The sequence below is a fragment of the Eptatretus burgeri genome, chromosome 10, assembly GCF_056783735.1.
Source record: "Eptatretus burgeri isolate ZD-2024b chromosome 10, Ebu_testis_v1, whole genome shotgun sequence".
NCBI lineage: Eukaryota > Metazoa > Chordata > Myxini > Myxiniformes > Myxinidae > Eptatretus > Eptatretus burgeri.
In genome coordinates, this window is record NC_140970.1 from 103,772,876 (window position 1) to 103,791,651 (window position 18,776).

Sequence of the window (18,776 nt, forward strand, 5' to 3'; positions counted from 1 at the left end):
GACAGACAGAGAGAGAGAGAGGGAGAGAGAGAGAGACAGACAGACAGACAGACAGACAGACAGAGAGAGAGAGAGAGAGAGAGAGAGAGAGAGAGAGAGAGAGAGAGAGAGAGAGAGAGATCGTACAAGTTTCCTGTTGTTTTGATTACTATGATTACCAATGCTTTTTTAATTGTAAAATGATAAAATAAAATAAACATCCTTTTGCATTTGCAAGTTACAACTTGAGCCAGATGGAAAAGCATTGTCGTTACTTACTGTACCTTTATATTCCACTTTGATAGCATGGGATGTAATCCAAAAGGCCGGGTAAAATACCATATTGCGAGAACAAGCATACACATCAGGTGTGCTCCCCTTCTTCACATGTGAAACATGACAAGTGTGTTTCACACCACACTTCGGTCTCTTCCTTAGCTATCCTGTCATTGATTAAGGTCCTCCGTTCGGATATGTCGATGTGCTGAAGGCCGCCCTGAGTTGAGAGGTAAATGCGGTGTGCTATCGAGGAGTGATCACAATGTTCATGGTGTATGGTGGTGGTAAAAAGCAGACTACAGTTACACACTTTAATTTCATAAAACACTGAAAATGACACTTGAAGTGTGTTGTTTGTTTTTCCACATTCCGCTGCAAATGGTGCTCTGTGGACTTATTCAGCAAATCCAAATGTTGTTGTTGGTCCGTCCGCAGTCTGCAACCCACAGTCCACTTTTTCAACACACTTTATACCTTGTACCAACCGTAATACTTGGCTGCCTTCTCCGATGCTTTCTGTATCATCCTATTCATTCTGCAAGTCAAAACCCCATTCATCCACAAACACATCCAGTGATAATTCACTTTCGATACAGTGTCGCTACACCTGTGCATCGTCGCCATCCTGCTAGCATATCCAGTTTTTATTTTTTAGAAATCTCTCCAACCAAAGAAGCACACTGACTCTGTGACGCAACGCTGATGTCATACACACAAATCCCACCACATCACCTACAAACTAGGAGGCATCCGTGTGGTCCTCGAGCCTTTACAGACTGAGATTAAAGCCTCTGGTCATGAGTCGACAAAAGCAGAGATTTCGACCTTGTTGTGGGCTCATCAGGACAACATCCTGCTAATTGTTTATTTGTGACCATATAGGCTCATTAATAAGAGTGAATCGAAGTCCCTAACTTGATGAGGCAGCAGGGCACAGATCGAGTCCCGTCACGGTGCTTGCTGCACGACCTGTCAGCAACAAGTGTCACCTTGTCATATGTTGGGAGAATTCATGTACATGACATTGGTGTCGTGTCATCGAGTCAGTGTGCTTCTTTGGTTGACAAAAAAAGAAAATTTGCTGGAAGCATATCCACTATATGGTAAAAATACCATGATAGAAAAAAGAAAAAAAGGAGGGGGGGGTAAGGATTCTTGCAGGAGTTGAAAGAGCTCAAAAAAATGTTTTTAACCTCACATTGTTGTGGTGCCGGGTTCCGGTGGTGATAACGACCGCGAGACGGAGCGGTTGGGCCGTCTCCCACCGAACACCTGGGAATTGAAGGTCGTAACCATTGGATAACTCCAAAGGTCACGAGTCCCTTCGCGGACCGTGGACGCCAATATTTTGACGGCGTGGGGTAGGGTAACTTGTCCAATTCCAATATACCTAAGTACCCACGTTGTCTAACTACCGGGGAAACCACACCCTCGGCCAACTCTGTCCGAACCGAGTCACATTTACCGACTCGGGTCCGGCGTACCCGAACGGGAATTACCAGAGCCACGGCGGTCCAAATGACAACTTACGGCACAAACGGCCTCACTAATTCTCAAGCCTGAACCATGCTGGGTCAATGATAGAAACGACAGGCAACGAACTGGAACATTTAACAGATATTTATTTACAATAATAAGACACAGTGCAGACTTATTCCGAATAAAATGCAATGTACAATGAGCAATCAACACTTACAATTCCTACTTATCAGACTGACCACAGACAGACATACACACCCAAAAATAAATGGGGCAGGCCGGCCTATATTTGGACCTCCAGCACGGGAGGATAGGCAAACTGTAGGGTCAGAGTTCTGCTGGTACCTGGCCGCGTTCGCACGGCTTGCCGACCTGCCCTTGTGGAGCTCGGGATTATTGTGGAAGGGCTTGGGAAGATCGGACGCTCCAACCACCACGGTGGGACTTGAACCCACACTGACAACCTCGCACCAAGCGCCAAGGAACCAAGACGAAGCGGCAGATGCCAGCCAGCACCAAGACGGAAGATGGCCAACAGACCAGACGAGACGACCCAGACGGATTGCACCGACAATTATTCAACCCCTCCTGCAAGGTGGGAGGGATCCATCCTGAGGTAACTCTGCTTCCCATTGGATGGGTATCGTGTTGGTGGCCCACCCCCCCCCCCCCCCCGAAGAGGCTCTGTCGTTGTTTCTGGCCTTCTGGCTTCCCATTGGCTGGAGGAAACACTCCCTGCCCTTCTTCGGAGCGGAGCCTCGATCTGAGGCGATGGAGGCTCTGTTCACACCTTCAGCCAAAAACACGTGGATAATGGAGTTGGTGCGCGAAGGTTTGGTTGGGTGGTGGAACGAAGCAGGATGTTGTTGTTGGGGAATATAAAAAAACTAACGACAAAATAACTCGCAGCGCACACATGAAATTCCCTCTAGACACAGGGGATGGATTCTTACTATACACATATATACTTAACGAAATAACTAAACTTTGGGACTGCTGACTGTCTGTGTGCAAGAGGCTTCCAAATCCGTAACAATATTTCTTCACAGCACATCCTCAGTTCATATTGGTGCCTTGGTTCAGTTTACACAATGAAAGTACAGATCTATCCATCCATCGGGACCATACTCTGTGCAGAGCGTTGGTGCTGCCTAAGCAGTCTCCTTGGCTATTGGGTACAATCCTGGATGGGTCACCACTCCAACACAGGACACCAGCAAACTGGCACTCATTTTGCCGACCTCGGAAGGATGACAGGCAGAGTCAACCCCACCTTGTATGAATTCAACAGCCGAGTGGGATTTGAACTCAGGATCCTAGGATCCCAAGCCCAACCACCCGAACCATTAAGCCAACACGAAGCTTAAAGTAGCAATCCTGAGTTGAAAATGGTACCTTGGTTCATGTTACACGATGAAAGTACCGATCTTCGGTTCAAATTGGATGACAAAATTTCCCAACACACCCCCTCTCAGATTCCCCCCCCCCTCGTTTGACTCCTTCCCACCGAGGATCATTTCATCCCACAGCATTTTCTTCTCTCAATGTTGGCAAATATGCAAACGGATTAATCCGCACAGAGTGTGTTCAGGACGATTCGTGTCCCGAGACTCGTTTCATACACATCGTGAAAAGCAAATAATGAGAGGTTTTGTTTGACAATGTTGCGAGATTCCCCCAAATTACAGAAAATTAATCAAAAATCCAAAACCAGAATATATTGATTGGATAAGTGTCCACCACCACCCCCCCCTCCCCCTGAGTTTATACTTGGTGGAAACACCTTTGGCAGCAATTACAGCTGTGAGTCTGATGGGATAGGTCTCCACCAACTTTGCACACCTTGATTGGACAATACCCATTCTTCTGGACAAAACTACTCAAGCTCAGTCAAGTTACGTGGGGAGCGTTGATGGACAGCAATCTTCAGGTCATGTCACAGATTAGTTATCGATTGGATTTAGGTCGGGGCTCTGACTGGGCCACTCGAGGACATTTATCTTTTTCATAAATAAATGCAAAATTAAAAACAGCAAAACAATAACAGTATCAATTCTGATACATTTTGGTATCGGTGTTTATTAATACTATTGTGGTCGCCACATCAAATGTCTATGAGCCCTCCCACAAAATGACTTCAGTCTCTGCTGCTAAAGACAATGTCCTCAGGTATGCTGTTCCAGATAAGAGTGATAGCTGGAAGGAATGACTCGTCATAGAGGTGTGAACTCCATTTTCCATTGTGGTTCCTGTCACTCATTGGCTCCAGAGAGTGCTCTTCGAGCGCACAAGCCCTTCCAGTACTCCAAGATGGTGCTGCTTTCTGTGGTACGAGTGAGTGCAGGTGTTCTGGTGCTTTCCCTGTGTCCATTCTGAACAGCAGACGCAGCCCAGCCACTGCTCTGCCTTGAGAGGGAGGGTCTACATTGCCAACAGTATTGGACTTGTTCAGTTTCATAGCCTTCTATTGTATATCGTCCAGGGTTCTCAGGTGGGTGTCCGATACTCCATCCAGGAGAGAGGTGCATACTCCATGGTGCTGCGAACATGTGCTTTGTAGAATCTGCTTTTTTTTCGGTAGTTGTTATCTCTATTTGTGGGGAAGAAGTTCTCCCCGAACTCAAAATCTCAATCTCCTTTTTGGTAAAGGTTTAAAAAAAAAAAAAATCAGAGCACTTGTCCCATGGATGAAAAAAAAAAACTACCCCAGTGGTGCTAAAAAAAAAAAAAACGGAAAATAGCTCAACAATAGGAGAAAAGGGTGAAAATCACCAGAAATAAACCTTTTCTTTACACAAACACCAGAAACAGAAAAGGGTCTTCAGTCTAGCACATCTGGGGTATGTTCCATTACCAATTGGCTTTTTCAGCCAGCCAGCCATTCCTTATCAACGGTTTCGTTGGACTGCTTAAGCCACTTGGCGAGCACTGCACAATAAACTTTTGGCTCTTCCACAAGTCTCATGTATGTATGCAAAAAAAATATAAAATAACAACTTGGTAACTGAACACACCCTTGCAAGTACGACGGTGTGTTCCATTATCAATCAGCTTGTAGAGCGCTCGCCAAGTGGCTTAAGCACTCCAACGAAATGGTTGACAAGGAACGGTTGGCTTAGCAAGCGACAGCAAGCTGATTGGTAATGGAACACTTCAACATGGCATTTGTTTTTCATGGAGGGGGGGGGGAAGGTAATTACACGGGACTTTTTAGAAATCCCAACTTTGTTGTTGACCTTTGGCTATGTTGACCTTTTGGCCTATGCTGACATCAATAATACTTGTCTGCGTTGAATTCAGTGACCTGATATGCATATCCTCTTCAAATTTCAAATCAATTGGATGAAAATTGACAATTTAAAAAATTTGGCCCATGTTGACCTTTTGGTCCATGTTGACCTCAAACATTATAATTGGTGGTTGAATTCAGTGACCTGATGTGCAAATCCTGTTCAATTTTTTTTTTAACGAATTGGATGAAAATTGAGGAGTTTAGAAATCTGACAAAGTTGTTGACCTTTGGCCTATGTTTGCCTTTTGACCTCAAAAACAATCGGCTTATTGCTTATGACAAACTCAAAGATGGCGAAGTTTCGTGACAATCAGTTTAAAATTGTGACCTGTCGACGATTGACCAACAGACTAACAGAATAATGCACACGAACAACCAACATATTTGAAAAATCTTCGATTTTCGCACGGAACAAACTGGAGTGAAAACATAACCTCCTTCCACTTTCGATGATGGAGGTAATAAATGTGGAGTCAGAAGGGAACCCCCCCCTTTACAAAGCTTATCTATGGACCCCACCATTGTGCATTTCAGGGAGTGGAGCGGGGTGTTTGCATGGTTGTAACAATAAAAGTATGAAATGCACATTTACATCTGTGGTTTTTTTTAGCACAATAATAAACTTTGGCACCAAGATGAGGCTAGAAATTTAAAGAGCCCCCTTTTATTAGTTGAATTAAATTATTTCAAAGAAATGTGACAGGCGGTCGGAGTAAATGCTCAGAATGCACCGTACAGCAAAGATCGTCCAGAATCAACAACTTGCAGGGACGAGCATCTCATATATATATATATATATATATATATATATATATATATATATATATATATATATATATATATATATATATATATATATATTCTGTACCAGTCTGTCTGTCCGTCCATTTGGGGAGGGGCTTCAAATTTGAATCGCCACCATTTTGTTCACTCCGTATCGTCTCTTTTGCAAGGCTCGCACTTTCTTACACTCACGAATTCATCTTAACTCTAATTCGATATGTGATTTGTTTTTTTTTTTTTGTCGTTGCGAAGATTGTGTAAGTTTAAAATGCAAAAAAAAAAAAAAACAGGAAGAGAATTTGTGTTTTTAGACAAAAATGCATTTTAAGTGAAACAGAATGGTGTAATGCCCGTAAACACCACTCACCACACTTTCCCCCAAGGACTTTTCTAGTTGAGCTGAACACTTTCGACAGTCGTCACAATTTAATGTTTAATGTTTTTTTTAACGTAGTCACAATAAAAAGTTGCAAATGTTAGGTACTCTCTGATTCTCGAGTCACACAGGATGATGTGCTGTGTGAAGCAGGATGACGTCGACGCGATGACGTCACACATCTTAAGCGTAGTAAAAGTGAAGTATCATTTCAAATAATCAATCGCATTTCATTTGTTATTTTATGGCCTGCCAGGATAGCTTAGACTCTCAAAGGATTGCACATTCGGCTTTGAGCTACCTTGCCAGGGTTGGAATCCCAACCCAGCTATAAAGTGCCATTTCCATGGAACTGCCATTTCCAAAATGAATAAAAAGAATGAGGGAACAGAACGAAACGGCTGATGAACTTCAACACAGACTTGCACAGGATGCCGAGCGATGAAGACTTTGGAGGGTAATGTGTGCAGCGCACAAACATATACAACAGCACCCGTAATAAATCGGACGAAGTATCTGATAATGTTGTCCAAGAGTATAATTGCGGTCATCTGGCCTCACCATACGTGTACTGTTCTGCGAAGCATTTAACAAATGAAATAGGAAAAGGGGAAAGTCCAATTACCTCTACTATTTGCCGTACCTGCTCGACTGCAACAGCTTCATCAAGGTAATGATGAAAAATATCGCAACTTCCGAGACAATATGTGAAGTTGCAATTTGGCTTTGCACCAAACACAGCCATTTCAGATATCTGGGATTTATAAACAAACTGTATTTCACATGTGCATGGACAAGTATTCACATATGATGTGTTCACATGTTATGTGCAGTAAATAAATTGTGTACATTATACATCATTTCTGGATCTGATCAATCGTCAGCACCAATTTTGAAAAACGCTACATGCAGCATCCAACTCAACATGTCCAAATGTCATACATTTTTCTATGCACGTGGGTTCCCCACAGGTGTCCCTACAGTCCTCACATACGATAATTCAGGAACCAGTGTTTGTGTGTTTGTTTGTCACGCTACTCCTCCTACCGTTCTGGGCCGATTACATCCAGACTTGCTACATAGGATCAAGGTGAGCCCAATTAATGTATAGGGAGAGCGTTTTGCCTTTTTGGTGGTCGTCTTGGGGGAGGCTGGATGAGAACACAAATCGTCAATGTAAATGTGTATCGTGTAGCGCCGCCTTCAGGTGGGGGTGGGTATTACATGTCTCCACAATTTACATTACTGTACAGTATTCCTGTCCCCACGTTTTCCAGTTCACTAAGATGTTTTGAATTACAAGTATGTGCACGTACGTGCGTGCCTATACGTGCGTGGCCGTACGTGCAAACCAAAAAATAATAATAATAAATAAAATAAACTTTCAAACCGTGAGCCAGAAACAACTACACAGGCCATTCCTTTGCTCTCGTAAACGACGACTGGATTGGGGCATTGTGTTAATCTGTAAATGGGCATAAGAAATTACTAGAATACAGTAAGTCATCACTATCCGGAAGTGGTGCGTGCCCGTACGGAATGTTCACATGCATTCCACGAATTATCGCTTGTATTGAAGTAACAACTGCTGTGATACTTACACACACAGAGGTAAATAAAATCAAAATTAAAATCAAGTTTACCTCACTGTCTTTGCTTGCCATGACATTCGCTGCCATTGACCATTGCCATGGTAACTAAGGCACCGATCGATCCCCATCGTAATCGGCAAGGCCCGTGACGTCATCGTCGGCCGGCCGCGCACCGGCCTACGCAGCAACGCGTCCTGTGATTGGTAACTAAATGGCGCATCTGCCACGCCTACGCAGCAACGTGCCCTGTCATTGGTTGGTAAATAAATGGCCATAACTTGGGAAGCACTTGTCCGATTAATATCAAACCTTGAAAAGGCACATCCTCAGGTCCCCAGCAATATACCTGGCAAGTTTCAATTAGATCGGACCAGTGGTTGTCGAGAAACGGCGGTCACACACAGATACACAAAGATACACACAGATACACACACACACACACACACACACACACACACACACACACACACACACACACACACACACACACACACACACACACACACACACACACACACACACACACACACATTGCTGGAATTATGGATAGATAAGCAGTTGGTATGTTTTTGCTTCATGCACGTAACCTGGGTGATTTATATTTTTCCTCACACAGCTGTCAGTTGCCTATACACCGCCCAAATAAAGGTATGCGTCAGAAGAACGTGTTGCGTGCTTGGAACAAGATCACCCAAGTGGCGGGTACTCTGCCAACACGTATAAACCTGTGAAGTATCTACTAATCATCTGCGGAGCATTTCACGTCCAACAACACTCATGAAGTTCTTGGCCAAACAAAACCACAAAACTCACACTGACAGACCAAAAAGAGCCCTTTGTAATTTTCTTCTTGTCAGACGGCGGAACTCAACATTTGTTTTGGCGATAAGTACTTGGTTTAAACACCAATCGACAGGATTTTATACTGGAAAGGTCCATTACTCCTCGAAATGTTTATAACTGTGGCTAACAGTGGAATATTAGCGCTACCATCGATCCAAAACAGTGTGTGTGTGTGTGTGTGTGTGTGTGTGTGTGTGTGTGTGTGTGTGTGTGTGTGTGTGTGTGTGTGTGTGTGTGTGTGTGTGTGTGTGTGTGTGTGTGTGTGTGTGTGTGTGTATACATCATGTGCAATATGTCATGTATAACATGTGTGTATATTATGTGTGTATATGTCATGTATAACATGTGTGTTTACCCTACCTAACATGTGTGTATATTATGTGTGTATATGTCATGTATAACATGTGTGTTTACCCTACCTAACATGTGTGTATATTATGTGTGTATATGTCATGTATAACATGTGTGTTTACCCTACCTAACATGTGTGTATATTATGTGTGTATATGTCATGTATAACATGTGTGTTTACCCTACCTAACATGTGCAATATGTCACGTATAATGTGTGTGTGTGTGTGTGTGTGTGTGTGTGTGTGTGTGTGTGTGTGTGTGTGTGTGTATACATCATGTGCAATATGTCATGTATAACATGTGTGTTTACGCTACCTAACATGTGTGTATATTATGTGTGTATATGTCATGTATAACATGTGTGTTTACCCTACCTAACATGTGTGTATATTATGTGTGTATATGTCATGTATAACATGTGTGTTTACCCTACCTAACATGTGTAATATGTCACGTATAATGTGTGTGTTTATTGCATGCAATATGTCATGTATAATATTTGTAATAATAGCGGCGTATTCAGTTGACGATGGTGTTTTTGTTAAGAATGAACCCAGGAGGCAAGACGATGGGTCGTGGACAAAAAAATGGAACCAGGAATGTAAAGTTGATTAATAGAGCGTTGGGCCACCACATGCGACCACTACGATCTGTATGTACCATGGCATCGAGTCCACCAGCATCTGGAATTCTGCAGGAGGGATACAGCACCATTCCTCCATGAGAAAGTCAATCAACTCACATCTGTTTGATGGAGGTGTAAAACGCTGCATCAGGCGTCGTTCCAGAATATCCAATAAATGCTCAATTTCGTTTAGATCTGGTGCCTAAGAAGGCCATGACTTATATTATGGATAACATCAGTGCCATGCTCATCAAACCAGTGGGCGACCACGCGAGCTCTGTGAATGGAGACATTGTCACCCTGGAAGACACCCTTCCTGGCAGGAAAGAAATGCTGCAACATGGAGTGAAGATGACCACTCACTCCCATAAAGTAGCGATTGGCATTGACCTTGCCTTCTAATTGAATGACTGCACCCAAACCATGCCAGGAAAAAAAAAAAACATAACAGAACCACCCAAACACTTCAGTGATGGAACCAAGCACTCACGGTTCTTTCAGTTGGTGCCACACGTGCACTCGTCCGTTTGTTGAGAACGTGATGAAGGATGATTCTTCTGACAATATCACATTTCTCCACTGCTTGGTAGTCCATTGCCTGTGCTCTTTGCCCCCACTGGACTTACAAACGTACATTGCCAGGTGTGATAAGCAGTTTGTGCACTGCAACCTGACTGGTATCCCGCTCTGTGGAGTTCTCGACGGACCATTTTTGATCAAACTGGCTACCGGTTCCCCAGGTTGAAATTTACAGTGAATTGTTCTGTCATTGTTTGCCTACTTTACCTTGCTCTTCTAATGAATGCACAGATATCATGCTTCCGCACACTGTTGCCCTTTATTGATGAAATCTTTCTCTCGGAGGTTTTATTTATTATTTTAAAAAATATACACTTTTGAGGCTCGAATGAGAGCGAACACACAGTACATACAACAGTGGGAGCAGGAGACAAGAGGGGTCTCCACTGAGTAATGTGTATGGGGGTCTTCGGTGGGTTTGAGCCCCCCAAAATAGGCATTTGCTCTCTTTTCCATAACTACACACACAATTTCATTGATACATGACCACAACCTTCATCACTTACAATGTAACAAAGTTTGTTTGTGGCATTGAAAACTCAGGGTCTACAGGGGTCTGCAGGGGGTGACTGTTGCTCCTCATCCAGGTAAGCTTCAGGACGTGCAGCCCTATTTTTTTGTCCGCTACCTGTATGTCCTCGACGAGTGTCGTTCTAATTTGAACTTTTAAGATGTTTTTTATGACGTCTCCAAAAGAATTGACGGTAATCCAGGAGTAGCGTTGTCGCCTTTTATCGTCAGGGCGGTGCATCAATAAATGTGCCGTCATTCAAAAGGGGGCATTAAGCCGGCTGTCCAGTATACTCACATTCGTTTTGGGATGTGTGGGCCGGGTGGAGTTGGGGGGAAGGGGAGGGGGAGGAGGGTGTAGGTTCTAAAATGTATCTTTCAAAAAAGTAGGTCATTGTGTGCTGGAGTCTTTGCCAGATTTGAAGCTTCTACCTTTTAACAGCGGGAAAAGGAGTTGGGAGAGGCACTGCATCCTCGGCTTCGCCGTGCCCCGAGAAATGAAGGAACGAAGCGTGCTGCAGGTTTTGCACATGTGAGAAGAGCGATCGAACGTGTCCATTTATTAAATGGGTCATGAAGGGATGATGGCTGACATCGTGGGCAGGAAAAGAAGAGAGGAAGAGCCTTGAGGATTGCTCACAATGCTTTACAAACGAACGAGGCACCAATCATCCAAGTCTCGACAACGTCTCTTTTTCCATTGCAGAAGTAAATCCACGATTTGTAAAAGAAAATAAAATTGTGTATATATATATATAGTTTTTGGCACCATGAACATTGAACTACATACAGTCCAGTCCTCATATCTCGTTCAGAGAACATGTTGAATGGCCACGTGTCACGCTCCTGACATTATTTAATTCAATATCCCATTGGGTTGACCTTCGGAGCTGGTGACCTTGATCCAAGGCTTTGTTGTGGGTAAAATGTCATAAGTAAAAGTAAAGTTCAGAAAATGTTTTTGAACGTGAAGGTTTCAACCCCTTGTCTTTGAAATCCTCCAAAGCTGATCACGAGTTAATGAGGACGTGGATTATTTGCATGGATTAGGAATGGTTGTAAACGTGACACAAAGAGATATTTTTACCAGTTTGCCCGTGAGCTGGTTTAAGGTTAACCAGTCATACTAATAACCCAATGTGTTTATTTTCAACATTTCCGAATGTTGCTGTCAAACCTTTCACTTTTTTTAAATTTTATTATTGTTAATGCGTTTCTCATGAGACACCTCTCCCTTGACCGGTTAATGGTACAATCCTGCAAGCGTGCAGCTAATACATACGGATCATACCATAGACACGAAAGGAGGGTTGGATCTAAGGGGAGGGAAACACCACCCTTTGATCGCACGCCGTGCCCAAGCCTCGGGCCAAATGGCATCCTTTGATGGGCTTGTCAGGCCATTTCTGATACCAAGGCCGCGGCCCTAATATTTCCCAGGCCTCACCCTGCCGATTGACTTCACCCCGAGGCACCTCCCACACAAGAAAAAGCAGCAACGTCACGAAGACTGGAAGCTTACCATTTCAATCCTGTCACAGATGGATAAAAATAAAAAATACAAAGTCATCAAAATAGTAAAAAAAAAGTCAACATTTATTTATTCGATCTCAGTATAAAAAAAAATTAATAATAATAATAATATTCACAATTTACAAACCTCAACACACGGGCACATGTGCATAAACAGGTGAATTAAGACATTTCAGCTGAAGCTGCTCCATTGCGAATGAAAAGTCGGCAAAAAACAAATAAGGGAACTCCATCACCATTTCAAAAACATCCGTAATCTACTTCCATCTGCTATAAATACTCAACACAGAATGCTCGTTTAAAAAGGTTTTCGCATTCGCTGTGCAATTAAACACATTGCAATGGAACCGCACAGCAAAACAAGAGATGACAAAGCACAAACTCGGTGCTCTGTCATTACAGAAAACATTGAACATATTTACAAACTATTAATGAACAAATTGCCATAAAAAAAAAAATAATAATAATAATAATAATAATAATAATAATTATTATTAATAAAAGGAAAGTACTTGTGCAGCAATAAATAAAATTCGCATCAGAGCCGCAAGCTGAGATTCGCTCGTCGGAAGGAGCATGGGACGATGACGAAAGGATCGACAGGAAGAGGAACGGAAATTCTTCCTGAGCTCAGCGAATGACCGCAATGGCGACAAGAAAATGTGAACCGGCGAATCGAGACTCGCCCCAATTACAGCATCCGGCCATTGACCCCGAAGGTCCCCGGCTCGAATTCCACGACCGGCACGCGGCTCGTGCTGGCGTTTGGCAGATACGTGGACATGTGTACGAGAAGGTACGCTGGCGAACGTGAAGCAAAACTTTCGTTGCCCGTCGGAGTCCAATACGAGCACGTTTGAAGCAGTAAAATCCATTCGAAGGCAACAGAAGGTAAGCACATCAACCAGTAAAGGATCAAAAATAAAAAAATAAATAAATCGGGAATTACATCCAAATAAATAGTCAGCCAAACAGCAACAAAGTAAACAAACAAATGAGAACTGGAATTGCGTATGCTGCACAAAAATACTCCAATGTACGCTGACGTGGACACAAAAGGGGACAAGACAATGCTGCTGAAAAGAGGAAGAAATGTAGGAAAGCCTGAAAAGTATCCTCGGCCTAACTTCAGGACTTCGACTGAGTGGAAACGTTCTCCAAATAAAAATTGCATTCGCTTTGCGTAAAGAGTTCTTGGAAAGGAGAGTGGGAAGGGATCGAGGCACATGACGAGGCTGGCACTGGTGTTAAGGCCACAGCTTGTAGGCAACTTGTGGCTTCGAATAAGAGGTCCATCCAAGGGAACATCGTCCTGGAGCAACACCTTTCACAAGTTCGTGAAGACAGAGATGGAGTAGTCATCCCCCCCCGTCGACTTGTTCGGCTTGAAGCATCCCTCGGACGAACAGCGAGTCGAAGATCCAAAAAAAGGTCTTCGTATTGGTGATCCCTCAAGCTGCAATTGCTGGCAAATAAATTAACAAAATAAATAAATAAAACAGTCCACTTGAGGAGGGATGTGGATGTGAACGTGGGCACAAGCAGGTCTTTCAAGCCTCAAAAATAAAAAAAAATAAAAATTTAAAAACGAGGAAATTTTTCGACATCTTGAGAAACACCATGAGATGCCTCCTCTTCAACCCTCTTTCCCATCCTCTCTTGTGTTGCATTACAAGCTCTCTTTGCTTGACGTGGTGCTCGCAGAGTCATCAAACTCCGATTCTTCTTCTTCGTCATCAAGTGATGGTCGCCGAGTATCGCATACCGGCACGCCGGACCCCAGCGAGCCAGATTGCGTTAACCACGGATGCAATAGCAGCTGTTCTAGCGAGGGTCGATCGGATGGGCGGAGGGTAAGGCACCACTTAATCAGGTGCTGACACTCTGGGCAGGAAGAAAAAAAAAAACAAACAAAAATAAATTATTTTCATCCCAAATACAATCATACATCATTTACATCACCATAAACAAAACAAACCTGTAAAATGTTAATCAATTGTTCATTGCTATCCATCCCTTCGATGCACCCACACTCCACCTCACCACCCCGTACGTAATACCTACTCTCTTTTTTTTGAGGCAAATGTACACAAATTAAGCCTAAAGATCTTACCAGAGGAGAGCCGCTTGCGAAAAACAGGCTGAGCACGCATGATCTCATCATCTCGCTCGAAGGGAATGTCTCCACAGACCATGTCATAGAGCAGGATGCCCAGCGACCACACGGCAGCAGAGCGACCATGGTAACGGTGAAATCGAATCCATTCAGGTGGGCTGTACACTCGCGTACCTGTGCGCGGCAAGAAACACGACATGCATCAATGAAAGGTCACAAACTCCTGTTTGTGAATGAAAATGAATAAACGACACAGCGCAGTGATACAAAGTGTCCCGCAAGGGGGCGCACAATCTACGAGCGACGCTGAATTGCACAAGATGACAGTATTGTAAAAAAAAAAAAAAAAAAGAAGTGTTCTTGCTATTGAAGTGGAAACAAGCCACGTAGTAACTAACAGCTTTGGAACGATAACGATGCAAAGTTTCAATTATGTGGTCACAAATTGGGGGTGGCACAAGCGGTTTGTTTGGTCGCTCAAACTTTGCGCAAGACAGATATAACACTTGTACACCACCCACAGCTCACCATCAAAGTCAGTGTACACCGTGTCTTTCAGCAGAGCGCCAGAGCCGAAGTCGATTATTTTGAGCTCTCCAGTGCGCAGGTCCACCAGAATGTTCTCGTCCTTGATGTCACGGTGCAGGACTCCGCTTAAGTGGCAGCTCCGAGCTGCTTCCACCACTTGGCGGAAAAAAGACCTCGCTTGTTCCTCGCTCAGTGCCCCACGCTCCGTTATGTAATCAAAAAGGTCCTGCGAGTGCTCGGGACACTCGAGGACGAGCGCGAAGGAGTCTTGTCGTTCAAACCAGTCGAGTAGGCGAATAAGGCCCCGACATGGGGCCAAGCGCTGCATGAGGACCATCTCCAGGGGTACAAGCGCACCATTAGGCTGGGAAGACAAGAAAAACATTGAAGTAGTTACGTATGCACTGATTATGGGGTGCAGCGAGCAACAAGTGCATGGTGACTGTGGGCATGGGTGGGTGGAGAGCACGTTAAAGCCCCCGACGGGTAGGAAGAGGGGTGCGCCGTGACCTCGGTGGAGGGGGAGGGGGTGCGCCGCGACCTCGGTGGAGGGGGAGGGGTGCGCCGCGACCTCGGTGGAGGGGGAGGGGGTGCGCCGCGACCTCGGTGGAGGGGGGGGTGCGCCGCGACCTCGGTGGAGGGGGAGGGGGTGCGCCGCGACCTCGGTGGAGGGGGAGGGGGTGCGCCGCGACCTCGGTGGAGGGGGAGGGGTGCGCCGCGACCTCGGTGGAGGGGAGGGGTGCGCCGCGACCTCGGTGGAGGGGGAGGGGTGCGCCGCGACCTCGGTGGAGGGGGAGGGGTGCGCCGCGCCCGCGGGGGGGGGGGAGGGGTGCGCCGCGACCGCGGTGGGGGGGGAGGGGGTGCGCCGCGACCGCGGTGGGGGGGGGGGTGCGCCGCGACCTCGGTGGAGGGGGAGGGGGTGCGCCGCGACCTCGGTGGAGGGGGAGGGGTGCGCCGCGACCTCGGTGGAGGGGGGTGCGCCGCGACCTCGGTGGAGGGGGGTGCGCCGCGACCTCGGTGGAGGGGGTGCGCCGCGACCTCGGTGGAGGGGGTGCGCCGCGACCTCGGTGGAGGGGGGGTGCGCCGCGACCTCGGTGGAGGGGGGGGTGCGCCGCGACCTCGGTGGACGGAGGCGCGAACTAGGGGCGCACTCAGGGTGAGGGGGGCAATGCAAATTTTGGGCGAGGGGGGCAATGTAAACTCGGGGCAAGGGGGTGGGGGGAACACACCATGACCCCCCCCCCGTGCCGGAGAGAGAGAGCTCGAAGTGAGCAGTGTGTACTCACCAGCTGGCCCCACTCCGTTATGCGCTGCTTTGCCACGTGTTTGATCGCGACCTGCACGGCGGACACAGGCAAAAAAAACCGGACCGATTGACATAGACAGGATCGTTCAAAGGCAAAGATAAATACAACGACAAAGACCCAAACGCAGACTTACGGGGAGATTGTCCGAGTTTCGTACACCCGCGTACACGGTGCCGAAACCTCCACTTCCCAGCACAGCCCCCAAAGTGTACGTCTTCTCCAGACAGTCTCTGTCCTTCCCTGTGGACAGGCACGCGCTCGTTTAACGGACACCGAGGCCGAGTACAAGGATCACCCGCGTTGGACGGATGGACAGACGGGGTCGTACCGTGCTGGAGGGAAGCCTTGGGCGCCGCCATGTCCAGAGCGCTCGGACCGCAGACATGCGCCGCGGACATGACCTTCTTGGAGAGCAGCATCGTCGGGCGGGACGTGTCAGAAGGCCGAGCCCGCGTCAACCTGAGGATGCGGATCGAAGTCGCCTGACGGAGAGTTCAACGAAGTTAAAGTTCACCTCGTTAAAAATAACATTTGTTCTCGTCCAACTGCGGGTCCGACGCGTCTTCTCGGCGGTCAGACACACGCGTGTCCGCACACAAATATTTATTTATTTATTTATTTATTTAATATGTACACGCAGACACCGGACAGCTCGGAATGCTTCCTGCCGGGTTGTGGCGCGAGAAGAGGCTGCGCGGAGAAAAGAAAACAAAATAAATAAATAAACCCTCCATGACTCCGCCTTCTTTCCCCCCTCCCCGCCCCCGCACGTCTCCAAGCCCCGCCCCTTCCCACGTGACCCTTCCCGCCCGCCAAGTTTCGCTGCAAACGTCCCTTTGATGAGGTGATTGGTCGATCCTCTTTCTTACTTTTATCCCTCCTTTTCATGCAATCCCATTATATTCTACCTGTTCCCCCTTTTTCTCCCACCTCCGCTATACTCCATCGTTGTCTTCCTCACAGACGCGAGGTGTTTGTGCACCAACTGTCCGTGTGTAAGCGCACGAAGCAGATGTCAGCTCCCCCCGCCCCGCTCGACGCGATCCTTTAATCCGGGGAAGCTGTAATCGCCATCACAAGCACGTGCTCGTGCGTCGTTACTGGGGTTTGTTACTTCGTCGTTAACGGGGGAAAAAAACAACAACGTCCAATCCGCAGGATTGTTTCATCCACTTCACTCGAAATCCCCCCCCCTCACGATTCCACCATTAAGTACCGTCCTTCATCCGCTTCACTCGAAATCCCCCCCCCCTCACGATTCCACCATTAAGTACCATCCTTCATCCGCTTCACTCAAAATTCTCCCCCCCTCACGATTCCACCATTAAGTACCGTCCTTCATCCGCTTCACTCGAAATCCCCCCTCACGATTCCACCATTAAGTACCGTCCTTCATCCGCTTCACTCGAAATTCCCCCCCTCACGATTCCACCATTAAGTACCGTCCTTCATCCGCTTCACTCGAAATTCCCCCCCCCCTCACGATTCCACCATTAAGTACCCTCCTTCATCCGCTTCACTCGAAATTCCCCCCCCTCACGATTCCACCATTAAGTACCATCCTTCATCCGCTTCACTCGAAATACCCCCTCATGATTCCACCATTAAGTACCGTCCTTCATCCGCTTCACTCGAAATTCCCCCCCCTCACGATTCCACCATTAAGTACCGTCCTTCATCCGCTTCACTCGAAATTCTCCCCCCTCACGATTCCACCATGAAGTACCATCCTTCATCCGCTTCACTTGAAATTCCCCCCCCCTCACGATTCCACCATTAAGTACCGTCCTTCATCCACTTCACTCGAAATTCCCCCCTCACGATTCCACCATTAAGTACCATCCTTCATCCACTTCACTCGAAATTCCCCCCTCACGATTCCACCATTAAGTACCATCCTTCATCCGCTTCACTCAAAATTCTCCCCCTCACGATTCCACCATTAAGTACCATCCTTCATCCGCTTCACTCAAAATTCTCCCCCTCACGATTCCACCATTAAGTACCATCCTTCATCCACTTCACTCGAAATTCCCCCCCTCACGATTCCACCATTAAGTACCATCCTTCATCCGCTTCACTCAAAATTCTCCCCCACTCACGATTCCACCATTAAGCACCATCCTTCATCCACTTCACTCGAAATTCCCCCCCTCACGATTCCACCATTAAGCACCATCCTTCATCCACTTCACTCGAAATTCTCCCCTCACGATTCCACCATTAAGTACCATCCTTCATCCGCTTCACTCAAAATTCTCCCCCCCTCACGATTCCACCATTAAGCACCATCCTTCATCCACTTCACTCAAAATTCCCCCCTCACGATTCCACCATTAAGTACCATCCTTCATCCTCTTCACTCAAAATTCTCCCCCCCTCACGATTCCACCATTAAGCACCATCCTTCATCCACTTCACTCGAAATTCCCCCCCCCTCACGATTCCACCATTAAGCACCATCCTTCATCCACTTCACTCAAAATTCTCCCCCCCTCACGATTCTACAATTAAGCACCATCCTACATCCACTTCACTCGAAATTCCCCCCCCCTCACGATTCCACCATTAAGTACCGCCCGACCATCCTTGAAGACGATCC

The 18,776-nt window shown here is 46.4% G+C and overlaps 1 protein-coding gene and 1 long non-coding RNA gene across 3 annotated transcripts in view; both read right to left on the reverse strand.

The window, feature by feature from the left end:
• LOC147019341 (uncharacterized) overlaps positions 1-7,980 on the reverse strand; it is a 127,265-nt gene extending 119,285 nt beyond the window's left edge. For both annotated transcript variants that reach the window (XR_015062746.1, XR_015062745.1), the window contains exon 1: positions 7,832-7,980. This is a non-coding gene — a long non-coding RNA (uncharacterized LOC147019341). The remainder of the gene's footprint in view (positions 1-7,831) is intronic.
• A 4,288-nt stretch (positions 7,981-12,268) lies between these two features.
• On the reverse strand, positions 12,269-16,871 carry LOC147019342 (serine/threonine-protein kinase pim-1-like). Its single transcript, XM_085899766.1, has 6 exons — positions 16,503-16,871; positions 16,308-16,414; positions 16,154-16,204; positions 14,868-15,231; positions 14,337-14,513; positions 12,269-14,107 (listed from the first exon to the last, which is right to left on the reverse strand). The coding sequence occupies exons 1-6, from the start codon at positions 16,591-16,593 to the stop codon at positions 13,893-13,895; spliced, it is 1,005 nt and encodes a 334-aa protein (XP_085755892.1). The 5' UTR covers positions 16,594-16,871; the 3' UTR covers positions 12,269-13,892.
• Positions 16,872-18,776: the final 1,905 nt, after the last annotated feature.

Excerpts from the sequence above, each read along its gene's own strand:
- LOC147019342 (XM_085899766.1), bottom strand. The coding sequence starts at position 16,593 with ATGCTGCTCTCCAAGAAGGTCATGTCCGCGGCGCATGTCTGCGGTCCG. Across the intron at positions 16,415-16,502 it reads CAAGGCTTCCCTCCAGCACG|GGAAGGACAGAGACTGTCTG; the intron begins GTACGACCCCGT and ends GCCTGTCCACAG. Across the intron at positions 15,232-16,153 it reads TAACGGAGTGGGGCCAGCTG|CCTAATGGTGCGCTTGTACC; the intron begins GTGAGTACACAC and ends TTGTCTTCCCAG.